Here is a 26,876-nt window from a genome sequence, read left to right on the forward strand (position 1 = left end):
AAAGATAATCTAGTACCTCTCTATAAGGTACATTTATTGATATTGAATTGAGCCAGCAACCTTTTGCTTCTCGAACAAGGTGGATAGTCAAGTGAACCATGACAGTGAAAAATGATGGAGGAAATATCACCTCCAAGTGACAAAGTGTACGAATTATTTTATTTTGCAGTTGATCGAGCTCTTCCGGTATTAAGACCTTTGCACACAACTTCTTGAAAAATGAACACAATTCCATCAAAACCACTGATACATCAGAAGGAAGTGCGTTTCTCAAAGCCAATGGAAATAACTGTTGCTTAAGAACATGGGAGTCATGACTTTTTAACCCAGTAACCTTTCAAGCCTGCAGATTGATACACCTCGAGATGTTGTTAGAATATCCATAAGAACTTTTATATTCTTCAGGGTCGAAAGGAAGATATCCTTGTTCTACTTTGTCAGGGTCAATTTAGCTGGTTAAAACTTGTCATTTTCATCAGGCCAAGCCTCTTCACGAATTTCCTAGGCCCGTAAATCTTTTCTAGCTACGAGATGATCTTTGGACTTTCCAGCTTCGTTGAGCAACGTATATAGCACATTATCGCATATATGTTTTTCAATGTGCATAACATCTAAACTGTATCGTAACAAATTAGATTCCCAATAAAGAAGGGTAAAAAATATGCTTCTCTTCCACCATTATATAGGTTATGCATTAGATGTTCCACGAGACCATTGTCCCAGTCGTTCGGGATCCACATTCTTGCCAAACTTGACATCAGTATTTTCTAATTGCTGTAAAATATCCACATCAGACAAAGTAACAGGAGGGTCTCTCTTTTCTTATTTTCCATCAAAGCAAATTTGTTGCAATTAAATCTATACTTGGAATCGAGGAACCGTCAATGTCCTATGAAGCACCACTTGCGACTGTGTGCAAGGTGACATGATACGGCATCAAAATTGCACTCAGGACAGGACAGGCCAACCCAATATGCACGTTCTAGCCGGACAAAGTTCCCAAACAGGAAAATCACTTATTGTCCACATCAAAGTTGCACAAGGATTGAATAGTCGCTTGTCATATGAGTCATATGTCTCAACACCATTTGTCTACAGGTCGATTAATTCGTATATTAATGGTTGCATGTACACGTCTATATCATTTCTCGGTGCCTTCTTGCCAGGAATGGTCATGGAAAGCAAAAATGAGCTTTGTTTCATGTACATCTAAGGTGGGAGATTGTATGGAATTAACACCACTAGCCAGATACTATAGCTTGTGCTCATATTTTCGAAAGGATTAAAACCATCGGTTGCCAACACAAGATGTACATTTCTAGGGTCACCCACAAAGTCTGAAAATTTCACGTTAAACGTTTTCCATGCAAAGTCTATTATAAAAAAATATTTTTATTAACTCTAACTAAACCAGACTATTAAACTCAATATAAAAATATAATAAAACAAATAAAATAAAAAATAAAAACAAAAATAATTTATAAATAAATTTCTATTCTCATCTGAAAATATAGAATACTATCTGGATCTGGATATAGCTTGTGAAGAAAATTTGGCAGAGCTTTGCTGCACAATTCGCCAAAACTGTGCAAATGAGTTGGAGGGGGTATACATAGGCGGTGATTTTCTATCGGTTCTACAAAAACCGCTAGAAATTTGTAGCGCTGCCCCTCCGCCTCCACCCACATGCAGCCACGCATCAAGCCTCCTTGGGAAAATGAAAAATTTCTAGCGGTTTAAATGAAAACTGCTAGAAAATTTGCTAGCAGTTATGTAACCGCTAGAAAATGTAACGACGATTTGCATTCTCTAACAGTTCCAGCAACAAAACTGCTAGAAATTAAATGCTAGAAATATGGCACCAACTTCGCACCAAATGGCGGCAACAGTTGTTGCTGTCACTTTCTAGCTGTTGGTTCAAAACTGCTAGAAATGTGTGGGTCTCACTCACTTTCTAGTCAAAGCGTTTCAGATTTTTTGCGGTTTGTGTTATAACCGCTAGAAATGTCTACTTTTGTAGCGGTTTTTTTTAACCGCTACAAATAGACTGCTGGTAATTTACTATCTTTTTGTAGTGTTACCCAGCTTTCCTTCGGGTCTTAACACCATAATAAGCTCCACAAGATCGTTATAATTAGTTAATTAGTCTTCTAATCCTTAATATATGACCTAATTATTGAGTCGATTTTAATTCCAAATATAAGACCTATTTATCAATATTTATCAATTTTTCCTAAATTACCCTTATGAATACTCCCTCAACCATAATCAAGTAGAAGAGGGAGGAATTAAAAAAATAACTAAATAGGTTTTATAATAAGTATTAGATGATGAGTAATTAATTATACTGCTGGTAAAAAAAAAAAGTACAAAAGTGCATCTGAGAAGCGCCCACCATTTCCGCATCAGAAGTGACCAGCGTCAAGTAACGTACGGTCCATACTTTTTTTGAGTAGGATGTTATCGCTAACTCAGGGTATCCCAGCATATCGGCCAGACTAATCCCAAGGTGCCTCGCCAGGAATTGAGCCCATGACTCGGTAGGAGAACGCGCCTTGCGCCCCCGTTTGCGACCAGTCGGACCCAACCCTTGCAGGTAGGGGTGTGCATGGACCAGACTGGACCGGGTTTGTTATCAACCCGAAGTCTGGTCCAGTAAAGACCTCGAGCTGAAAAAAACAGCCCGAGGTCTGGTCCAGTCCAGTGCCAACCCGAGGTCGGGTTGGACTAGACTTGGTCCTCTGGACTGCCTGGACTAGTCGAGGCAGTCCAGACTTAAATTTATTTTTTTAAAAAAAAAAATTTCTTTCAATAGGAGGGAAGATTGTGACTTACTATATAAAATTTTGCACATATTTGAATCCAAAGTTTATCAAATTTGATCATTCCTTTTCAATTTCCCAATGAAGTCATGTTTTATTAATTAATCCTCATCAATATAGATATTAAATTGTAGAAAATATATATGCATGCTTATTACTTAGAAAGTTAATAGATAAATCTTGATTATTTGAATAGATAAAAAATTTATATAGAAAAATTAAATCAAATTAAAATTATATAAATAATAATTTAAAAAAACCAGGCTAAACTGGACTGGACCAATTGGTCTGAGGGGCCAGTCCCTAGTCCAGTCCAACCCGATGAGACCAGTCCGGTCCAGTCCGGTCCAGTCTTATTTCGGGTCAATTTTTTCTGGACCAGACTGGACCAGGTTTGCTCAGGTTGGACCAAACCATACCAGACCACCGGGTTTTTGCACAGCCCTACTTGCACGCCGTACGGTCCATACTTTCGTCCCTGAGATGAGATGAACGGGTACGGCCTGCTTATGGGCCCCATCCAAAGCCGTCGCCGCATTCAGTTGCGCTGCGCCTCCTCTCTCTTTCCCGTTTCTTTTGTTGAATTATTTTTAGTCGTCATATCGTCGGCTCCTCCTCAGCCGACCGGACGCAACTTGTCTCAAAAACTATCGCTATAAATATACATTCCGCCCACTCCAGGCCCAACTATCCGCTTCTCCTCTTTTCTTTCTTGTCTTCTTCAATGGGCTTCTTCCAGTTATCCTCTCTTTCCCGTTCCACCGCCGGCAAATGGCTCGGCCTCGTCACTGCCGTCTGGATTCAATCTATTTGCGGCAACGACTACACTTTCTCCAACTACTCCCGTGCCCTCAAATCCCTTATGCATCTCACCCAGATCGAGCTCAACAATCTCTCCGTCGCCAAAGATGTGGGCAAGGCCTTTGGACTCCTCGCCGGCCTCGCTTCCGACCGTTTTCCTACTTGGGCCATCCTCCTCATCGGTTCCCTTGAAGGTCTCCTCGGTTACGGCGTCCAGTGGCTCGTCGTTAGTCAAAGGATCCAACCCCTTCCCTACTGGCAGGTAATGAATACGCTCAGTCCAATTCCCTATGCAACTGCCATGGGCGCCTCATCATCAACTCATTGTCTCCGGGAAAGCTCCATTTTTATGTCTTATGCATCATAAATGAATCTTTGTGTGCCGAGCGACTTTACATTCTGTAATTAACTTTTACTGCTTCTGTATAGATGTGCATATTTTTGTGCTTGGGAGGGAATAGCACGACTTGGTTGAACACGGCAGTGTTAGTGACGTGCATACGAAATTTTCGAAAAAACAGAGGGCCGGTTTCTGGCATTCTGAAAGGATTTGTTGGGTTAAGCACCGGGATATTCACAGATCTCTGTTCTGCTCTGTTTGCTGACGATCCCTCTTCCTTCCTCGTTATGCTCTCCTTAATTCCCTTCGCCGTCTGCCTCACCGGCATCTTTTTCCTCCGCGAGTCTCCCCCTGCTTCTACAGCAGCCGAGAGCGAAGAAGAATCCAAGTATTTCGGCATACTGAACGGCCTCGCAGTCATCGTCGCCGTTTATTTATTGATTTTTGGATTCATACCCGACCCCAGCACGCTCGTGTCTCGAGTGTTCGCCGGTGGTCAACTAGTTCTGTTGACGTCGCCGTTGGTCATTCCTTTACATTCATACTTCAAAGGCTTGCCGATTCTGGATATTGAAGAAGAGGGGAAGGAACCGTTGCTTCAGAATGAGGAGAAGGTGAGAGAAGAGGCGGGGGCGGAGGTGGTTGTGAGGAGGAGGAGGAGGCCAGTGGTGGGAGAGGAACACACGATAGCAGAGGCGCTGAGCACGATGGATTTTTGGATTTTGTTTGTGTCGTTTCTGTGCGGGGTTGGAACGGGTCTGGCGGTGATGAACAATATGGGTCAAATCGGGTTGGCACTCGGATACTCCGACGTCTCCATATTTGTGGCGCTTACAAGTATTTGGGGTTTCTTCGGGCGGATCATATCGGGTTCGGTTTCCGAATACTTCATCCAGTAAGTAACCGTCCTTCGCTTACCTCAAGTCAATCCAGACGGTCCAATTTCCATAACACACGCTTTCTTGCTCGTATAAAACAAAAAATGGGATTTCGGCCAAAAAAATAAATAACAAAAAGGGATGGTCTCTAATTCGTATCAAGCATTAAGCGTTACCTATTTATATGAAAGGATGGTTCTTATGCAGTTGAGCTCCCTCCAAATCATCTAATTATATTGATATAGGTACAGTATAGTACTCCTCCGTCCTAAATATAAAACCTATTTACAATTACACTATAAAATAAGTTTTATATTTAGGATACATTACAAAATAGGTTTTATATTTAGGACCGGAAGAGTATAACATAATTTTTTCATTAAAAGTTTATGCAATTTATAAATAATAAACTTCCCTCGAACTTATAAGAATCCCCGTAGCAGCGTCCTGCCGAGCCACCATGGATTCGGCTGCATACAGCTGATTTTCACAAGAGGCTTGATTTGTTGAGATTAAATTCACAAGCCCAGCTTATATTTGCCGATCAAATCTTGATATAATAGGTTTTTTTTTTTAACCAATGTATTGGGTGCATGTAACTTTTTGATTTACAGAACCTCAGATATTTTTTAGATTTTTTGTTTTTGGAAGAATGACAGCTAAGAACCTTTGAATCAGTATTTTTCGAAAAATTTCCAAAATTGAAATATAGGAAAATGAGTGCTGAATTTGGGGAATATCAATTATAATAAGGTCCTGATATATCATTCTCCCCAATTTTCCCAATCATATACAAAGGTTTAAGATGAGCTAGAGTTATGACGGCTTCCTACGATATTTTGGAGTCTGCAGCACCGCATACAGGCATGTTTCCTTTCTGTCTTTATGGGTGTTGACTTTCGTACATTCTGCCCTTTCTCATAGTTTTATTATAAATATAGAAGAAAAAATATCCCTCCGATCGATTCCTAAATTAAGTATTTTCTGAATCTTCCGCACTACATGTGATTTAAGATAAAAGATTTCATAGGACTTTTTTAATACCAAAGAAAACCAAGGCGTAAGTAAGGAAGTTAGGTAAAAAGATGGGACGTCAAGTGGAAAATGACAGCTGAATCTAACCCAACGTGTTAGTCAAAATTGTAAACATAGTTGACGTGAAATGGATGGGGCTCGTGTGTGGACAGGAAAGCGGCAACACCCAGACCTCTATGGAACGCGGCGTCTCAGATCCTGATGGGCGTAGGATACATACTCATGGCCACCGCCGTGCCTGGTTCCCTCTATGTTGGCTCTATGGTGGTTGGCATTTGCTATGGAGTGCGTCTGGCCGTGACGGTCCCTACAGCTTCTGAACTATTTGGACTCAAATACTACGGTCTCATGTACAACATCCTCATCCTCAATCTTCCCCTCGGATCTTTCCTCTTCTCCGGCCTCCTCGCCGGCATATTATACGATATGGAGGCTACTGCCGTCGCAGGAGGCGGCAACACCTGCGTCGGAGCCCACTGTTACAGGCTTGTCTTCATAATCATGGCCGCCGCATGCATTGTCGGGTTCTTGTTGGACATTTTGTTGTCCTTCAGAACCAAGAATGTTTACAAAAAGATTTCAGCCAGCGAAAATATTAGATAGCCAGCGAGTACGAAGATGGCTCGAGAGTAATAGGATCGATGGGCTTTTTGCTCGGTGATACCCTGATTTCTTCACGCCAAAGTTAGCTTATTCCTGCATTGTCCACTTCTCATGTATCCTCGGTTGGTTCTATTGGCAAAAAAATTAGCCGCAATAAGTCAGCGTTGTTGCTGTTGTTGATGATGAGTCATTTTTTTAGTAATATTTAAAACAAAATGCTGTTTCGTGCTGGACACAAGATCGGAAGCGTGCCTATATTTAGCACTGTAATCTGGGATTTTCCCTCTGCCTATAGAGATTTCCTTATATTTAAGACGTCTTAGGGTGTGTTTGGATGAAACCAAACCATGGTTTGGAGAATAGTTTTTAGAGAATAGATTCTGTGAAGAATAGATTTTGTAAAAAAATGATTCTGAGAAGTAAGAGTGTTTGGATAGCTGTTATCAGAAGTACTTTTTATATATACAAATTACTAAAAAAAAACATAAGTTAATATGATAATTATATAAAAGATAAATTTTATGATATATTTTAATTTGAAGGAATAAAATTGTTAATAGTATATTTTTTACCAACATAATTAATAATACATAGGATAATGTAATTAATAAATAATTAATATGTGTATATATGTTTATAAGATATAAGGTTAAATATGTTTATAAAAAAATAATTGAGAAATGTTAAAATCATATTATTGTTGAGATCTACTCTGACAAGCACAATCATCTCTCCAATTTGAGCCCGAAGCAGAATGAATTCACTTCTCTTGAAACCAGGGTTTCAGATTATTGGCCTAAAATTGATGTTGTTTGGGTGACATCTCACCAAAACCATGGTTTTGCCTCCCAAACCATTGTTTTGAGGGTCACCCAAACAGGCCCTTAGTCAGATAAAGTGAGCACAACCTCGTTAGTTCAAGGACTCTCTTCTCTGCCCCCAACACAATTCCCAACCCCCCCCCTCCCAGGACAAAAAAAAGAAGGCCATTCTCTTTTTAAAATATGTATGACGAAGGGGTCGTCCTCTTCATGCCTGTTGCTTATCACAATTCAAAAGCGTTTTTTCCACATCCATCTGTCCCCTGAGGGAGCTCCCATGCGACCAAGTAATTAATGCAATCATGGAAGCTTCATTGTAACGCTTTCTACTTTTTCTTTAAAAAAGAAAATCGTGCAGATGTATTCTTCTTCCGGTGAAGGTAATTCTGTTTGAGTCATTGTAGTTGGGTATTATACTGTATGTGAGCATCTCTCTAAGGTTTACTACAATAGTTTCTACTTATTAAGAGTCTACTACCGGGGGAAACAAAAAGAAGGAAAAGCATGATTTGGGGTCGCAGGAAACGAATCATAAATTCCCAAGACCAAACCCCTCCCCCCAAAAAAAACCCGAAGAAATGGGCCTTTTGTTCTTAGGCCATCTCTCCGTAATCGATCCAACTACTTCCAACTGGGCTTGGGAGGATGAGTGGATGACTTGCTTTGAATTAGTTAGATACGAATTAATTGGGCCTTGCTACTATATCATTAGGATCCTCATATGTACCCGCCGTTATTAATCCAGCTTCGCGATGGGAAAAAACCGATCCAAATGTATAAACTAGGGAAGATCAAATGGAGGGGAAGACTACAGAGTAGCTCAGGATGGATAATGCCGAAGGAAGCAATGGTATTTGTCCGTCTTGGTTTGGTAAATTTATAAACGACGTTGAGAAATCGTGCGCGACTGGTAAGTTAATAATCAATGAAAAGATAAGCCAAAGTAGTAAAATTTGCCACCTGCAAAGCATTATAGAGTATCTACACATCCACACACAAAAACACAGGCTGGTAATATAATGGTCACTTAAGTAACAGTCACATGGAGCTTTATGTTTCACGTAGAGCCATGTGATCCAGCCTACCACGGGTCTCTGTTCAGAATTCTCCTGTTGCCTTGTGATACCACCTCTCATTGTCATTAACCTCTAAAAACTTAAAGGTACACTTTTCTTTACGAGTAAGAATAGGTCAAAGATAGGACAACCACAGGGGCCTTTGTACATATATGCCAAACCATTCCCTTTCACCACAGTCTGGACTTGTTAATTCATCGTTTTCACTGTTCCAGAAGGAAAGTGACCACCCTCAACTTCCAAAGTCCTACACATGGGAAATATCATTCCATTCTTTGGCTTAGTTCTCTTCGTCTGTGCTTCCTTGGTTTCCACTTCATACGGTTCTCTTTCCCTTTTCCCTCTAATTTCAGTGTCAACTAATGAGTTGACTGGGATTCCCAGTGTGTGATGTTATTTTGTGTTCTGCATTGCAGATGGACCCATTTATGACTCCACAGCGTGCACAGAGGTAAGATGAGTGGATCAGCCCTTTATGCAATCTATAGAAATGGGACAAACCATGTGATGGATGCAAACTTGGCATGGAATTAAGGCAGTTTTGTTTTGGATTGGTGCTGAATATGTGTGCTCTTATCATAAAAGCGGGGCCAATATGAGAAGAGGCTTCGTAATTAGAGGACTAACCGTGGAGGGCTTATGTATATGAATAAGCAATAACATCAGCTGGCGGGGCTGGTGGGTGTTTAGTTGTTGTCTTCAAGTCACGTCAAAGCCCTCCCCGCCCACCAACCCCACCGTCTGTCTCACCCCATATCTCCATAATTATTTTGATCCATCATCCATAATTTATCTCTTTAATTAAACAGTTGATCACTCCTTGTGATGTTGTTAACAAGAATGAACTGGCCGGTTTTCACAGAGGAGGCTTTCCCTCCATGGCGGCCTGCCGGAGGCCTCGGAAACCCAAGCGGGGGCAAATAGGTACGTGACTACGAAGTAGAGGCTTCAATTTGATATTTGTGAGTACCATGAGGAGATGGTAATTGTTGATAGTGAAGCCGGGGGACCAAAATTGGGAGAAAGGGAAAGGTAAGATGCAAAGAGAAGGCCCACACGAGGGACACAGCGCACTGGATAATGAGGACAGAGACAAATAAATGAAAAGTGGAAGCCACGCAGGGGCCGTAGATCCAAAGATATTTTCTATTGTTCCTATTTTTGTTTGGTTTGATTGGTGAGGCTGTAGATCAGATCAAACTACGACTCACATGTTGCTGGATTTTTTTAATGATTGGCGCCTCACAACACCTGCATAACACTACTGTGTTCTTTCACTCATGACTTCCACTGATTAGTGATCCAATTCCCTTCCCAAATTCTGGAAAACCAAAAACAAACGTTTTCCACTGTCTAAATGTTAGTACTTCATTTTGTTGGATCACCAAAAGTCAGCCCCATACTTAAAAATTGGAGCATTACCCACTTAACCCCCTCCTCCCCCCCCCCAAAAAAAAAAAAAAATATGACATAATCTTTTTGAAATATTCCTACATAATATTAGTTTGTATAATATATATGTATACGTATATATCAAAATGTAAGTTATAGAAGTTGATTTTAAAAAAATGATAAATTAAGAACTAAATTCAAACCTAGCTAATTCTTATACTCCATTCAGTCCTTTTTATACATTCATCACAAGACACAAACAGCTGGAGGCTCATTGTCTGCTATAGAAGTAACTATTTCTGATTTTTCAAAATTTTGTAACAGCTCCCGGCCACATGCATGAATGATGCAGCCATCCATTTTATATATATATTTTTATTTTTAATATTTTATATCCTATCCTCCTAGACGCTTATTTTTTAGTAACTTGACAGTGAAAGGCCAAAAAATATTTCACGTCGTGCAACGGGGTGTTCGGAAGCGGAGCATCGCCGGGAAACCCAGGGAAGGTGTTGCTGGACCGTCGGAATTTCGGATCATTCAACGTGTATGGCGTGGCACGCCACAAGTTCTTGATCCCCGGCGTGTGGGACCCCAGAACCCAGTCGTGCTGGACTCCTCAGTAATTTAGTTATGTTCCCGCCCTTCCTCACATGTATGATTCTTTAATTTTTTTTTTTTTTTTGAAAAAAATTCATCTGATGCGGACAACTTTATTAGGAGATGGCAAGCAATGGGGCCAACGCGATAGCAAGAATACGTATACATGTACATTTCAAATGGTTCACCCCCCATTTCTGTGACATTTTTAAGTTTTAACAATAAATAGCATGCCTCATCGCCTGTTATGAGCTCTTTTGTTCACCATTCATTAATGAATCTAGAGAGAGAATAGCATTGCTGACTGCTCATCATTTAAAAGGCAGTGCGGTTTCCTATAATAACATCGTAGATAAGTATGTGTAGCTCATTGTCATGATGAAATTTATTATAAATTCATAAATAATGCATAATAGCGTCCACCAATTTAAATCGATTGTTCTGGGCCTCCCGCCGGCAAAAAGAAAAGGGCTTTGTGGAAGGGCTAATGAAGAGAGTACGTAGGCGTGAGACCGATGGAAAGATTGGGTTTGTGCGGCGCACACACAATGAGATTTTCCGTCTGCAAAATGATTATGAGCATGTCTCCTTAGTATGCTCCATTGTTTGTACATACTAGAACCCAGAGTCAGCTAGTGTGATTAATTAAACGCACTTGACATCACAATTTAGATTGTTAATTAATGCTGATGCTAATATAATCTTTGGTAATACTATCTCTAATCCTAATTATAAGAGCTGGTTAACTAATTTAAGGAGATTAAGAAAATAAGTTAAATTAGTTATTTGTAATAAATATGTGTTGCCTTTCTTAAAACATTCTTAATAATCAAGTGTATTGGTTAGAACTACCATTATTAGAAGGACTGTCTTGAAAAAAAAATGCATAATATGAGAGACAAAAAGGATTGAGATTTTATATTTATGATCAAAATAAAAGTCAAACAATATCTTATATTAAGTACCGGAGGTAGTATGTTGTCTTCACATGCATAGTGTTCGTTGGGTAGTCAGGATGACGCGCATTATGTGAATGAACAATTTTACAGGATGGGTGAGTGTGCTTGATTTAGTCCAGACAAGGCGGGAGAACCATGCATATTAGTTGATGCGCATATAAACATATACATGGGGTACCTTCACACACAATAAAACAAATGCATATTAGTTAATGTTAGATTTGAAAAGAAATCTGAAGGCGTGGATTATAAGGGTGTGGGCCGGGGTGTTGCGCTGGAAATGAGTGTCATGTTCCACAACAAACCCATTTAGGGTGCAGACTAATTGAAATTAAAAAAAAAAAAAGCAAAGTCATCAGGGCACGTTGAGAATTGTGAGTGACACATATCATATGAATATGTGACGTTGTCTCATTAATTGTCTGGCAAGTAGCATCTTTGCGAATAAAAAGACAAAAGTGATAATGAAGAAGTAGATCTGTACGGGTCGATATTTGGATTGGGTGACCACAGAAAGTCCCAAGGGTCAAATTTGAGCTTATTCACATATGCGTATTGATGCATCTCCATCCATATCCCCAATCCTGCTCGCTGGGTCGGGTCCCCATCCTTAATTTATTATCCCAACTCAATCCCGCTTTACATCGACATTAAATAAAAAGATACAATTTCTCTTAATCCAGAGATAAGAAATCATCGTTTGTGATCGGATAAGATGGGAGAGCATGAAAAGCGAGTGGATACATAACGTGGATTACACATAGAACGCAACTGAGTTAGAAGAAGTGATGGAACAACGCAAATGATGAAAAGTGGTGTGGTTGAGCAAAGCGTGTCCGAGGGAGAGGCGTACTCGTGCAAGATACATCGTCATGCTTTCATTTTGCTTCTTCCCAATAACTTCAATGATCCCCAGGGCTCTCCAATTCAAATAACCCATTCCCATGCTCATGATGATGCATACATTCAACGTAACAACTTTAAACTTCAATTCCATAATGTTCGTATTGATCATTAATTTCATACAAAAATATATATGAAGACTCTGTGTGTGTATATACTCCTCCGGTCTTTATTAAGACCCCATTTGACTTTTATTTGGTCTTAATTATAAGACCCCAATTCATTTTGTCTCTTATATTTATGCATTTTTTCCAAGATAATCCTTCTAATAATGATAGTTTGAGCCAATATACTTAATTAGCAAGGATATTTTAGGAATGACAACACTTATTTATTATAAATAACCAACTTAACTTACTTCCTTAATCTCCTCAAATAAGTCAATTGGGTCTTATAATTAGGACCGGAGGAGTATATATATAACTAAATTTAAGTAACAATGTCAATAGTGTAGCAGGCTGAGCAGAAATATCCAGAGGGGAGTGATCATATCTACATGATATTTTGATGTGGCGGACGTTAGGCCACATAAGCTTAATAAAATGGCAGAACTTAAGTAGTGCTTTTGGCTGTTTTTTTTTTTTTTTTTTTGGGCAGGAAGAATGAGTGGATCAGCCCCTTACGCAATCTATCGAAATGGGACAAACCATGTGATGGATGCAAACCTGGCATGGAATTAAGGCAGTTTTGTTTTGGATTGGTGCTGAATATGTGTGCTCTTATCATAAAAGCGGGGCCAATATGAGAAGACGCTTCGTAATTAGAGGACTAGCCGTGGGGGGCTTATGTATGTGAATAAGCAATAACATCAGCTGGGGGTGCTGGTGGGTGTTTAGTAGTTGTCTTCAAGTCACATCAAAGCCCTCCCCTCCCACCAACCGCCGTCTGTCTCTCTCATGTCTCCATGATTATTTTGATCCTTCATCACCTGTTTTATTTATCCCTCTTTAATTAATCAGTTGATCACTCCTTGTGATGTTGTTAACAAGAATGAACTGGTTTTCATGGAGGAGGCTTTCCCTCCATGGCGGCCGGCCGGCCGGAGGCCTCGGAAACCCAAGCGGGGGCAAATAGGTACGTGACTATGAAGTAGAGGCTTCAATTTGATATTTGTGAGTACCATGAGGAGATGGTAATTGTTGATAGTGAAGCCGGGGGACCAAAATTGGGAGAAAGGGAAAGGTAAGGTGCGAAGAGAAGGCGCACACGAGGGACACAGCGCACTGAATAATGAGGACAAGGACAAATAAATGAAAAGTGGAAGCCACGCAGGGGCCGTAGATCCAAAGATATTTTCTATTGTTCCTATTTTTGTTTGGTTTGATTGGTGAGGCTGTCGATCACATCAAACTAGGACTCACATGTTGCTGGATTTTTTGATGATCGGCGCCTCACAACACCTGCATAACACTGCTGTGTTCTCTCACTCATGCCTTCCACTGATTAGTGATCCAATTCCCTTCCCAAATTCTGGAAAACAAAAAACAAACGTTTTCCACTGTCTAAATGTTAGTACTTAATTTTGTTGGATCGACCGAAAGTCTGCCCCATACTTAAAATTGGAGCATTACCCACTTAACCCCCTCCCAAAAAAAAAAAACATAATCTTTTTGAAATATTCCTACATAATATTAGTTTCTATAATATATATTTATACGTATATATCAATAGTAAGTTATGGAAGTTGATTTTAACAAATGATAAATTAAGAACTAAATTCAAACCTAGCTAATTCTTATACTCCATTCAGTCCTTTTTATACATTCATCGCAAGACACACAACAGTGGAGGCTCATTGTCTGCTTCGATATAGAAGTAACTATTTCTAATTTTTCAAATTTTTAACAGCTCCCGGCCACATGCATGAATGATGCAGCCATCCATTTTTATATATATTTTTATTTTAATATTTTATATCCTATCCTCCTAGACGCTTATTTCTTAGTAACTTGACAGTGAAAGGCCAAAAAAATTTCACGATTGCGACGACATTAATTAAATTAATTTTGGAAAAACTATTGAATAATAAGCCAATTTGATCACAAAATGAATGAATCAAATCACTCAGTCTCCCCAGTCGAGCAGACTTATGAAATCAATGGATTCAACCACCAGATTACTCATACTTGTACCAAAGAAAAGGAAGGAGGAGAAAAGGAATCTTTCATGTGAAGAAGCAGCGAGCTTCTATATTTCTGAAAGACATCGAGTGAGAAGTACGTGGGGCCGGATCTGGTTTGAATATTTATATACTTTCTCTTGCCCTAAATATAAAATCTTTTTTATAGTGTAAATTACACTATAAAAAAAATTTTATATTTAAAATTAAAAGAGTATATATTCGGATTTGGATCCTCTCAGAATCTTTCTTTCTCCTTTTCTTCTCAAAATCTCATCTCTACCATTGGATCAAATAATGCATGGTTCAGATTTCATACTTTATAAAACTATTATAACATTACATAAATAGGAGAGAGAAGGTGGACATCTGTTTTTTAAAATATTAAATCTGAACCATGCATTATTTGATCCAATGGTAGAGATGAGATTCTGAGAAGAAAAGGAGAAAAAAGGATTCTGAGAGGATCCAAATCCATATATATTCACATATATGTATGTATGCATGTGATAAGTTGATAAGGGACGCAGAACAAACCCAAAAAGCAGGAAATTGCACACTTAATTTGAAACGGGAAATATAAAATATTGAGAATATGCAAACGTTGATCATCGAAATTCTACAAGACAACCTGGAACGGATCCAATCGGAGTAATGTGATGGTCATACCGTCGTTCAAATAATTTTTTATTCCATAAAGAGCAACGTTGGTTCTGAATCGAATTTTTTTTATTAAAAAAATAATTGAGGAATGTTAAAATCATATTATCGTTAAGATCTACTCTACAGGCACAATCATACTCTCTCATTTGAGCCAAAAGCAAAATGATTCATTTCTTCTGAAACCATGGTTTTGATCCAAAACCATAATTTCTGTTTTTTCCTGGGTGTTTGACAAGTCTAGGACCCAAATCATGGTTTGGATCTTAAAACCATGGTTTTTTACAACTTGGAGCGGATTCAATCCAAGTAATGTGATAGTCATACCGTCGTTCAAATAATTTTTTATTCCATAAAAAGCAACGTTGGTTTTGAATCGAAATAAAAAAATGAGTCTAATACAAAGGCCTTGGCGGGGTACGGCCTTTGGAACCCGAAACGCCACTGTCCACGGCACCCAGCACGCACTGCCCATGGATTATTGCTTTTGTTTATTTGATTTTTTAACTAATAAAATATTAAAACGTTCACGTTAAAACCACTTGCTCTTTTATAATTCATGAATCATAAATCTTTTGAGGAATAAGTAATGTTGTTCATAATTTGTGAATTACACGACTTGATATAGATCTTATATTGGTATCCATGATATTGACTAGATAGGCTTTTTCTTTTTTATTAGCCAACACCAGATAGGCTTTATATATAGATATATTTTACTAAAAACATATTAATAAGATAATGTGGGGTTAGCCATGAGTTGGCGTGCTTTAACTTTTAATGCCGATCATAGTCAAATGTAATTTTAAATAGAATTGACATGAACAGCTCGTGCAAGTGGGAAACAAATGAGATCTGTTGGATTATTTGAAATTACAATAAAAAAAATTGACGTGGCAGAGACGTATACAATACACTGCTTGCCCTAATTTGATATGAATGCGTTGCCGTCATTGAAAGAGTGGAAACAAGGCCCTGTGAAATCAGGACTTCACGTCCCTGTATGTTGCGTTCCTCGTTTAGAATAAAACAACCTTCCTCATTATTGTTGCAATTCCAGACGCAAAAACCCTCCAGTCTCAAACAATTCATCCGCATTTGATTCTCGTCTTCCATTTTGTTTGTTTGTTCTCTCCCATCCTTTCAAGAGACTACCAACCCCTTTTCTTTTCCTACCAAAGACAATCGACCCCTCGACCCTGAGTTTTGGTAAGTTCCTGTCCAACTTGTCCTGCAACAGAACAAAAACACAACAATTATGAATTTGAAAAAAAAGGGTAGAAACCGTGATTGCAACTTGAACGGAAAATACCAAGCAGTCAAGTACTGTAGTAATGTAATGTGTTCTACTTGCACTAATCAAATTACTTATCCAGTCCTAAATATAAAATCCTTATACAACTTGTATAAAAATCTTATATTTAGAATTATAAGAGTGGTTAAATAGGTCTTATATCAATTATACTACTGGTAAGAAAAAAAATTGTACAAAAGGCACAACAGATTCACTTTTCATCTCATCTCTGATCCTAGTGGCTTGATCCGGAGGAGCGCCCACCATTTCCGCATCAGAAGTGACCAGCGTCAAGTAACGTACGGTCCATACTTTCGTTCCTGAGATGAGATGAACGGGTACGGCCTGCTTTTGGGCCCCATCCAAAGCCGTCGCCGCATTCACTTGCGCTGCGCCTCCTCTCTCTTTCCCTGTTTCTTTTGTTGAATTATTTTTAATCGTCATATCGTCGGCTCCTCCTCAGCCGACCGGACGCAACTTGTCTCAAAAACTATCGCTATAAATGTACATTCCGCCCACTCCAGGCCCAACTATCCGCTTCTCCTCTTTTCTTCCTCGTCTTTTTCAATGGGCTTCTTCCAGTTATCCTCTCTTTCCCGTTCCACCGCCAGCAAATGGCTCGGCCTCGTCACCGCCGTCTGGATTCAATCTATTTCTGGCAACAACTACACTTTCTCCAACTACTCCCGTGCCCTCAAATCCCTTATGCATCTCACCCAGATCGAGCTCAACAATCTCTCCGTCGCCAAAGATGTGGGCAAGGCCTTTGGACTCCTCGCCGGCCTCGCTTCCGACCGTTTTCCTACTTGGGCCATCCTCCTCATCGGCTCCCTTGAAGGTCTCCTCGGTTACGGCGTCCAGTGGCTCGTCGTTAGTCAAAGGATCCAACCACTTCCCTACTGGCAGGTAATGAATACGCTCAGTCCAATTCCCTATGCAACTGCCATGTGGGCCTCATCATCAACTCATTATCTCCGGGAAAGTTCCATTTTTATGTCTTCTGCGTCATAAATGAATCTTTGTGTGCCGAGCGACTTTACATTCTGTAATTAACTTTTACTGCTTCTGTATAGATGTGCATATTTTTGTGCTTGGGAGGGAATAGCACGACTTGGATGAACACGGCAGTGTTAGTGACGTGCATACGAAATTTTCGGAAAAACAGAGGGCCGGTTTCTGGCATTCTGAAAGGATTTGTTGGGTTAAGCACCGGGATATTCACAGATCTCTGTTCTGCTCTGTTTGCTGACGATCCCTCTTCCTTCCTCGTTATGCTCTCCTTAATTCCCTTCGCCGTCTGCCTCACCGGCATCTTTTTCCTCCGCGAGTCTCCCCCTGCTTCTACAGCAGCCGAGAACGAAGAAGAATCCAAGTATTTCGGCATACTGAACGGCCTCGCAGTCATCGTCGCCGTTTATTTATTGATTTTTGGATTCATACCCGACCCCAGCACGCTCGTGTCTCGAGTGTTCGCCGGTGGTCTACTAGTTCTGTTGACGTCGCCGTTGGTCATTCCTTTACATTCATACTTCAAAGGCTTGCCGATTCTGGATATTGAAGAAGAGGGGAAGGAACCGTTGCTTCAGAATGAGGAGAAGGTGAGAGAAGAGGCGGGGCCGGAGGTGGTTGTGAGGAGGAGGAGGAGGCCAGTGGTGGGAGAGGAACACACGATAGCAGAGGCGCTGAGCACGATGGATTTTTGGATTTTGTTTGTGTCGTTTCTGTGCGGGGTTGGAACGGGTCTGGCGGTGATGAACAATATGGGTCAAATCGGGTTGGCACTCGGATACTCCGACGTCTCCATTTTTGTGGCGCTTACAAGTATTTGGGGTTTCTTCGGGCGGATCATATCGGGTTCGGTTTCCGAATACTTCATCAAGTAAGTAACCGTCCTTGGCTTGCCTGAAGTCAGTCTACCCGGTCCAATTTCCATAACTCACGCTTTCTTGCTCGTATAAAACAAAAAATGAGATTTCGGCCAGAAAAGTAAATAACAAAAAGGGATGGTTTTTAATTCGTGTCAACTATTTATATGAGAGGATGGTTCTTATGCAGTTGAGCCCCCTCCAAATCATCTAATTATATTGATATATGTATAACACAGTAAAATATAATTTTTTTTCATTAAAAGTTTATGCAATTTACAAATAATAAACTTCCCTCGAACTTATAAGAACCCCCGCAGAAGCGTCCTGCCAAGCCACCATGGAATTGGCTGCGTACAGCTGATTTTCACAAGAGGTTTGATTTGTTAAGATTATTTACAACCCCAGCTTATATATATTAGTCTCTTTGTCGATCAAATCTGGATATAGTTGGGTTTTCCTTTCATGTATCGGGTGCATGTGACTTTTTGATTTACAGAGCCTCAGATATTTTTTAGATTTTTTTTTTTGGAAGAATGACAGCTAAGAACCTCTGAATCAGTATTTTTCAAAAAATTTCCAAAATTGAAATATAGGAAAAATGAGCGGTGAATTTGGGGAATATCAATTATAATGAGTTCCCGATTTAGTATCAACATTCTTAATTATAAGGTCTTTAATTATCATTCTCCCCATTTTTTCCCGTCATATAGAAAGGTTTAAGAGGAGCTAGAGTTACCAGGGCCTCCTAGGATATTTTGGAGTCTGCAGCACCTGATATAGGCATGTTTCCTTTCTGTCTTTATGGGTGTTGACTTTCGTACATTCTGCCCTATCTCATAGTTTTATTATAAATGTAGAAGAAAAACTATCCTCCCGGTCGATTCTTAAATTAAATATTTTGTGTATCTTGCGCAGTACATGTGATTTAAGATAAATGATTTCATAGGACTTTTTAATACCAAAGAAAACCAAGGCGAAAGTAAGGAAGTTAGGTAAAATATGGGACATCAAGTGGAAAATGACAGCTGAATCTAACCCAAATTGTTAGTCAAAATTGTAAACATAGTTGACGTGAAATGGATGGGGCTCATGTGTGGACAGGAAAGCGGCAACACCTAGACCTCTATGGAACGCGGCGTCTCAGATTCTGATGGGCGTGGGATACATACTCATGGCCACCGCCGTGCCTGGTTCCCTCTATGTTGGCTCTATGGTGGTTGGCATTTGCTATGGAGTGCGTCTGGCCGTGACGGTCCCTACGGCTTCTGAACTATTTGGACTCAAATACTACGGTCTCATCTACAACATCCTCATCCTCAATCTTCCCCTCGGATCTTTCCTCTTCTCCGGCCTCCTCGCCGGCATATTATACGATATGGAGGCTACTGCCGTCGCAGGAGGCGGCAACACCTGCGTCGGAGCCCACTGTTACAGGCTTGTCTTCATAATCATGGCCGCCGCATGCATTGTTGGGTTCTTGTTGGACATTTTGTTGTCCTTCAGAACCAAGAATGTTTACAGAAAGATTTCAGCCAGCAAGAATATTAGATAGCTGAAGAGTACGAAGATGGCTCAAGAATCGTGGGATTGATGGGTTTTTGCTCGGTGATATCCTGGTTTCTTCACGCCAAAGTTAGCTTATTCCTTCATTGTCCACTTCTCATGTATCCTCAGTTGGTTCTATCGGCAAAAAAATTAGCCGCAATAAGTCAGCGTTGTTACTGTTGTTGTCTTGTTGATGATGAATCGTTTTTTTAGTAATATTTAAAACAAAATGCTGTTTCGTGCTGGACACAAGATCGGAAGTGTGCCTATATTTAGCACTGTAATCTGGGATTTTGATTTTCCCTCTGCCTATAGAGATTTCCTTGTATTTAAGACGCCTTAGTCAGATAAAGTGAGCACAACTTCATTAGTTCAACCACTCTCTCTTCTCTGCCCCCAACACAAACCCCCCCCCCCCCCCAAAAAAAAAAAAGGCCTTTCTCTTTTTAAAATATGTATGACGAAGGGGTCGTCCTCTTCATGACTGTTGCTTATCACAATTCAAAAGCGTTTTTTCCATATCCATCTGTCCCCTGAGGGAGCTCGCATGCGACCGAGTAATTAATGCAATCATGGAAGCTTCATTGTAACGATTTCTACTTTTTCTTTTTTTTTTTAAAAATCGTGCAGATGTATTCTTCTTCCGGTGAAGGTAATTCTGTTTGAGTTATTTTAGTTGGATGTTATATTACATGTGAGCATCTCTCTAAGGTTTACTATGATATTTTCTACTTATTAAGAGTCTACTACGGGGGAAAACAAAAAGAAGGAAAAGCATGCTTTGGAGTCGCAGGAAACGAATCATAAATTCCCAACACCACCCCCCCCCCCACCCAAAAAAAAAACCCAAAAAAATGGGCCTTTTGTTCTCATGCCATCTCTCCGTAATCGATCCAACTGCTTCAAACTAAGGTTGGGAGGATGAGTGGATGAATTGCTTTCAATCAGTTAGATACGACTTAATTGGGCCTTGCTACTGTATCATTAGGATCCTCATTTGTTACCCGCCATTATTAATCCGGGCTCGCCGTGGGAAAGAACCGATCCAAATGTGTGAGCTTGGGAAGATCAAAAGGAGGGGAAGACTGTAGAATAGGTCAGGATGGGTAATGCCGAATGAAGTAATTGTATTTGTTAAGTCTTGGTAAAGTTATAAATGACGTTTAGAAATTGTGTGCGACTGGTAAATTGACAATCACTGAAAAGATAAGCCAAAGTAGTAAAATTTGCCAGCTGCAAAGCATTATAGAGTATCTACACATACACACACAAAAACACAGGCTGGTAATAAAATTGTCACTTAAGTGACAGTCACATGGAGCTTTATGTTTCACGTAGAGCCATGTGATCCAGCCTACCACGGGTCTCTGTTCAGAATTCTCCTGTTGCCTTGTGATACCACCTCTCATTGTCATTAACCTCTAAAAACTTAAAGGTACACTTTTCTTTACGAGTAAGAATAGGTCAAAGATAGGACAACCACAGGGGCCTTTGTACATATATGCCAAACCATTCTCTTTCACCACAGTCTGGACTTCCAAATTCATCGTCTTCACTGTTCCAGAAGGAAAGTGACCACCATCACCCTCCAAAGTCCTACACATGGGAAATATTATTCCATTCTTTGGCTTAGTTCTCTTCGTCTGTGCTTCCTTGGTTTCCACTTTATACGGTTCTCTTTCCCTTTTTCCTCTAATCTGAGTGTCAACTAGTAAGTTGACTGGGATTCCCGGTGTGTGATGTTATTTTGTGTTCTGCATTGCAGATGGACCCATCTATGACTCCACTGCGTACACAGAGGTAAGATGTTTTCAACATGGGATTGAAAAGATTAAGGTTGTGTCTGTTTCCAATGTACATGCTTCCTTGACAGTGCAAAAGGGAGCCCGAGGAGCCGCTTTACATGGGAGGAATTTTGAACAGTCATCTCCCTCAGTTCTCCTCTCAGAGTCAGGGTGTTGAGGAGGGCCATGGTTATATTATGCCTTCATTGGTTTTGCACAACCTCACTCAGGGGACAATCTACTGTTTCTCCAGTTGGGTGGTGTTCTTTGCTCTCTTTCTCCTACTTTCATTTTTGTAATGTATCCGATGTTTAGAAAATTATCTTCTTTACTCTCTTTCTCCTCCTATATTTTTGCAATGTGATTGACGGCTTAGATTCTGTGTTTTATACTGGTATTGTACTGTGACGATGCTGAGGCCTATGATATTTTACAGTTTGGGTAAGAGTCGAAAGTGGAAGTTCAGGTCTAGTAAGGGCAACCCTCCAAACGGGAAATATGGCATATGACTGCATTGGCACAGTTTTGGCCAAGCCTGGCTGCTGGTCATTTCTTAAAGGAGGATTTGTTCTGGATTCCTCATCAAAATTATCAATACTCTTCTTTCAGGTTCCTTTCAATTTGTTGAAATTTTGCAGCCTCCTAAACAGCTTCAATCCTCTAACATAGTTGATTGCTTGTTCTAATGCTGCAGAACGCTTATGGTAGTGACATCAAAATAGCCCTGGCCAGTCCTTCTTTGCAGCCATTTACGAAACAGCAGTGGAGAGTTAATCAACAGTATATCATCAACACTGTGCGTGCATTTGAGTTTAATGTTTCTTCAGCATATATTTGATTCATGTATGAACAGAATTTAAATCTGTTCCCACTTTGAAATTCACAGAAAAGAAAGCGAGCCGTAACTATTCATGTGTCCGAATCAAATGGAGACAGATTGCCAGGAGCCGCCATCACTGTAGAGCAGGTCTCTAAAGACTTCCCTTTCGGATCTGCTATTGCAAAGACCATCCTTGGCAATATGCCATACCAGGTTTCTACCTCCTACATTCGTTTATAAATTACTTGGTCCATTCTTCCCTCCCCCCAAGCATAGGTATCTTCCTATTGGAGGCAATCTTATTCGAGGTGCTGTCGGGCATTAAATGTGGACACCTCTTCCAGTGGGATTCGAATCTTGGTTCGTCATATTATGAAGAACTGGTCCCTTCCGCTAGATCCAACCTTGTTGATAAATTACCTAGTCTATTCCAGTAACACCATGACAAAATTAGAACCGCAAGGCCATTATTACTTAGTCTTTATATGGATTGGGCCTGATTAGATATTTCGTAGCCCATAAACCAATGAATGGGTCAAACAACATTTTTGACAACATAGATATGAAAAACAAAAACGAAAATCTTCCCATTTGTGCCTGCAGAACTGGTTTGTGAAGCGGTTCAATGCTGTAGTATTTGAAAATGAGCTCAAATGGTACGCAACAGAGCCTGACCAAGGCAAGATCGACTACACCATTCCAGATCAGATGATGCAATTTGTGAGAGAAAACAAGCTCATAGCAAGAGGCCACAACATATTCTGGGAAGATCCTAAATACACACCAGCATGGGTTCATAACCTTACCGGTCCGCAGTTACAATCTGCTGTGAGTTCTCGGATTCAAAGTTTAATGAGCAAATACAAAGAGGAGTTCATACACTGGGATGTCAGCAACGAGATGCTCCACTTCAATTTCTATGAGCGACGACTTGGACCTGCTGCCTCATTCCAGTTCTTCCAGACAGCACATACATCCGACCCATTAGCAACCTTGTTCATGAATGACTTTAATGTTGTTGAGACTTGCTGTGATGTAAATTCCACTGTTGACTCGTACATCTCAAGGTTACAACAATTGAGGCAACATGGTATCTTTATGGATGGGATTGGCTTAGAAGGTCACTTCACAATACCGAATCCTCCTCTTATCAGAGCAATCCTAGACAAGTTGGCAACCCTTGGAATCCCCATTTGGTTTACTGAAGTCGACATCAGCAAGACTCTTGATAAAAATACACAGGTCATCAACATAAGCTGATCGATCTTCCGTTCCTTTGACCGAATGTGGTTTAATTACTCTTAACTTCTGATTTGGTTATACTAACTGAAAACCATATAACGGAACTATCGATTTTGTGTGCAGGCTAGCTATTTGGAAGACGTGCTAAGAGAAGGATTCTCTCACCCTAGTGTGAATGGCATAATGCTATGGACAGCATTTCACCCTCAAGGGTGTTATCAAATGTGCCTCACGGACGGTGGTTTCAGGAATCTTCCAGCAGGGGATGTGGTGGATAAACTTATTCAAGAATGGCAAACCTGCAGTGTAAAGGGATTGACAGATCAACATGGTTCCTTTAGCTTTTATGGGTTCTTGGGAGAATATAGAATCGGAATCCAATATGGCAACAAAACTGCAAATTCAACTTTCTCCCTTTCTCAAGGTCAAGAAACTAGACATTTTACTATTACATTGTGACTCGCTCACTCGCCTCAACGTTCTTTTAATTAACCCTGCAGTAGCCGCATCTTAATCTTGCCAGATGTGTACTAGTTTTATGTATCACCTTCGTAGCTGCATTAATCGCCATGATGTAAATCTCGGCTGTGTGCTTTACAACGCCAGAAATAGAGTTCCCTGGCCTTTTCTGGTTTCAAAATGCTTAGCTTAAGATTAGTTGTTAGCAATCCAGGAGACTATGCGCTCACATCAAGAAATCAAATACTGAAAAAGTCTTGCAATGCATTTTCAAGAAAGCCCACACATACATTCACACATACCAAAGTGTTCGGCCCTCTCGATTAATGCACTGGATTGGGACCACTGATCTTACTTTTTTGAAATTTGCTGAAAAGGTTCAAGATCTTTATTTAAAAACACAGCGAATTAGAATCATGACAGTCGCGAATCTTTTCAACCTTCAGCATGATATGATCTTTCCCATTGACTTTATTGATCTACAGATCTTCATTATGTATATAAAAAAAATGTTTCGTGAGAGCAATTTTTCTTCAACTTGATAATATCACACAAACAAGCAAATCACATCCATCTTCCTCAGCAGACAATCCAAAAGCCAGAGAAGGAAAAAAAACAACTTGTGAGGCCGAAAAAGCAAGTTTCTACATCAAACGCAAGATAAGATTGCTTCCTTGGCAAAATATTCACTCTGAGAATCTTTCCCGAATCCTTTGTCTCCTTTCGAAGACAAGCATGAATAGAAATCGTTGTCCCTGTATTTGAGAAGGTCGCCAATGCATGTGAAAAGCCAGCTCAAAATTACGGGAATACGTTCGCTTTATGAACTCCATAATCATAAAACTTCGGAAAAATCGGTAAAAGAGATAAATACTCCCAAGAAAATAATATAAAACTGAACACTAAAATATGCTACAAAGTAACAAGTATGGAACATAGAATATTTTTTTCCTCGAGAATCTTGAAGGGGGTGGTATATAGAATATTTTTTTCCTCGAGAATCTTGAAGGGGGTGGTATATAATAAGGAAGAATTTGTCAGATTTCCTGGCAAGCCAAAATCCAAGAACCCGTTTACTCCGAAAATCCTACGTCTCATTTACATTTGATAAGCAAAGAAGTCAAGAAAATGATCCTTCACAAGGCTAAAGCAAGCACATAAAGGGTAAAAAGCAGCTGGAAATGAAAATGAAGGCAGAGAAGGGGAGTGTTCTGGCTGTATTTCCCATGGCCAAACCAGCCAAATACGACCCATCTGCAAGAACGGCCTCTCCGGATCCCGAACTCGACATAGAACCCGTGTTAGTGTACCCATACCCGGATCCGGTACCAGTAGCTACCACACCCGTCCCTGATCCTTGTGCCATGGTTGGGTTCATAGGAGGCATGTCTCGTGAAGATTTCTGGCTGCGTAATCACACAAGAGACAATCATTAATTTATTTTAATATAGAACGATTAAAACGTTACTCGAGTTCCGGTCAAATAATGGGTTTTCTGTAAAGTGCAAGTGACATAATCACCATAGTAACGGCAAAAGCACCAACCTTAACGAAGACCCACTTATTCCAACTAACAAAGGAGAATCCGATTTAAAATCGTATGCGTCAAAGTTTCAATCTTTGGCCGTTTGAAACATGGGTAAAAACAAGAGGTGAAATAGAGATTGTTCATCATATAGAAAGATTAGTTCACCTTGGAGAGGATGGACAGAAGGTGATCGTATAATCTGCACCTGCGCAAGTAAACGTACTCGTAGCATCGTCGTAGGCGTAGCTATACGACCTCGGGCAAGCGGCCTTGAACATCTCCGAGTAGACAGATGGTTTACACGTCGCCGGTGAACTATACGCGCCACTGCAACAGTATTCCGGACTACCGAAAGCCTCGCACGCGCTCTTACAAGCGCTGCCGTCTTCAACTCTCAACTCCGCCGGGCACTGCATGTTCAGATCGGAAGTACACCCGGTCGAAGCACAGACACCTGACCCGCCCGTTCCTTCCACGATCATAGGGAGATTGTAGCCATCCACGAGGCTAACGTCGTAAAAGTCCTGACCACCTGTAGTGCCGAGAGTGAACTCAGCGAGCGTGGCCGGAGGGGCTGCCCCGGAACCGTCGCATTCGACCTTACCAGAGCCGCAGTCGCCGGTGAGACAAGAACCGGATGCGGATCCATCGAAAATGCAGCCAGTTCGACCCCAAAAGCGGCCGGACCAGCCGGTCGGAGCTTGGAATGAACGGGCAGTGTCTTTAGGGAGCTCGAATCCTGTGGTGTCGAGCCTAGGACTTCCTGCATTTGCAAGGATACCCGGCCATACAGTGTACTCGCATCTGTTTACAAATGTGAACGTTGTGGCCACAACACCTGGACAGGCAAAGAGAGAGATTAGAATATATTAAAAAAAATGTGTTGTTGAAAAGGCATGCAAAGCGAAGCATTCAGAGAGAGAAGAAGAAAAACAGAGAGGAAGAGAGCAAAAGAGTCACTATACCTGCGGGAATGAGGAGAGGGAGAAGGCAAGCGAGGATGAGGGTGAGGTAGGAGGGAGGAAGGGAATCCATGAGTGGGTTGAGGAGGAAGATGTCAAGATGAGGACTGAGGAGTGGGGAAGGAGCTCTTGTAATGGCTTCTGGCTTCTGGCAGTGAGGGCAGGCAAGCGACTGAGAAACGACAAAAGTGATGATAGGAAACAGCTTTAATAAGTAGTCGGAGGCAGGTTGGAATTACCCTGGAGGGAAACCCCGGAACCGTTCCTTAATTACGGGCTACTTTTTAATTTTAATTATTTTGTTCTCCTTTCATTCATCCGGTAAGACCTGTGAGATGTCTATATAATATTAACCACATTTACAA

General features: G+C 40.6%; 5 protein-coding genes across 7 annotated transcripts; 4 read left to right on the forward strand and 1 right to left on the reverse strand.

Annotated features, from left to right (window-relative positions):
• Positions 1-3,417: 3,417 nt before the first annotated feature.
• LOC114723592 (protein NUCLEAR FUSION DEFECTIVE 4-like) lies at positions 3,418-5,976 on the forward strand. 2 transcript variants are annotated; one of them, XM_028909789.1, is made up of 3 exons: positions 3,418-3,885; positions 4,053-4,858; positions 5,872-5,976. In XM_028909789.1, the coding sequence occupies exons 1-3, from the start codon at positions 3,547-3,549 to the stop codon at positions 5,903-5,905; spliced, it is 1,179 nt and encodes a 392-aa protein (XP_028765622.1). In that variant the 5' UTR covers positions 3,418-3,546; the 3' UTR covers positions 5,906-5,976. The 2 variants fall into 2 exon arrangements, with proteins under 2 accessions (XP_028765622.1, XP_028765623.1); XM_028909790.1 differs by lacking the exon at positions 5,872-5,976 and having other exon boundaries at positions 3,419-3,885; positions 4,053-4,862.
• Positions 5,977-5,999: 23 nt separating this feature from the next.
• Positions 6,000-6,479, forward strand: LOC114723673 (protein NUCLEAR FUSION DEFECTIVE 4-like). Its single transcript, XM_028909900.1, has one exon. It carries the CDS (start codon positions 6,078-6,080, stop codon positions 6,477-6,479), a length of 402 nt encoding a protein of 133 aa, XP_028765733.1. The 5' UTR covers positions 6,000-6,077.
• A 2,145-nt stretch (positions 6,480-8,624) lies between these two features.
• Positions 8,625-24,076, forward strand: LOC114723590 (endo-1,4-beta-xylanase 5-like). 2 transcript variants are annotated; one of them, XM_028909785.1, is made up of 8 exons: positions 8,625-8,699; positions 21,482-21,516; positions 21,590-21,752; positions 21,937-22,109; positions 22,195-22,296; positions 22,387-22,533; positions 22,924-23,562; positions 23,686-24,076. In XM_028909785.1, exons 1-8 carry the CDS (start codon positions 8,630-8,632, stop codon positions 24,019-24,021), a joined length of 1,665 nt encoding a protein of 554 aa, XP_028765618.1. In that variant the 5' UTR covers positions 8,625-8,629; the 3' UTR covers positions 24,022-24,076. The 2 variants fall into 2 exon arrangements, with proteins under 2 accessions (XP_028765618.1, XP_028765619.1); XM_028909786.1 differs by lacking the exon at positions 8,625-8,699 and adding an exon at positions 21,314-21,388.
• Positions 16,829-20,233, forward strand: LOC114723591 (protein NUCLEAR FUSION DEFECTIVE 4-like). The gene is made up of 3 exons (XM_028909787.1): positions 16,829-17,209; positions 17,377-18,182; positions 19,273-20,233. The coding sequence occupies exons 1-3, from the start codon at positions 16,871-16,873 to the stop codon at positions 19,721-19,723; spliced, it is 1,596 nt and encodes a 531-aa protein (XP_028765620.1). The 5' UTR covers positions 16,829-16,870; the 3' UTR covers positions 19,724-20,233.
• Positions 24,077-25,010: 934 nt separating the features above from the next.
• LOC114723663 (thaumatin-like protein 1) lies at positions 25,011-26,653 on the reverse strand. Its single transcript, XM_028909882.1, has 3 exons — positions 26,515-26,653; positions 25,715-26,387; positions 25,011-25,427 (listed from the first exon to the last, which is right to left on the reverse strand). The coding sequence occupies exons 1-3, from the start codon at positions 26,582-26,584 to the stop codon at positions 25,166-25,168; spliced, it is 1,005 nt and encodes a 334-aa protein (XP_028765715.1). The 5' UTR covers positions 26,585-26,653; the 3' UTR covers positions 25,011-25,165.
• Between the last annotated feature and the right edge of the window lie 223 nt (positions 26,654-26,876).

Source organism: Neltuma alba, unplaced genomic scaffold (genome assembly GCF_004799145.2).
Source record: "Neltuma alba isolate B1F8T4 unplaced genomic scaffold, ASM479914v2 tig00012148_pilon, whole genome shotgun sequence".
NCBI classification, from domain to species: domain Eukaryota; kingdom Viridiplantae; phylum Streptophyta; class Magnoliopsida; order Fabales; family Fabaceae; genus Neltuma; species Neltuma alba.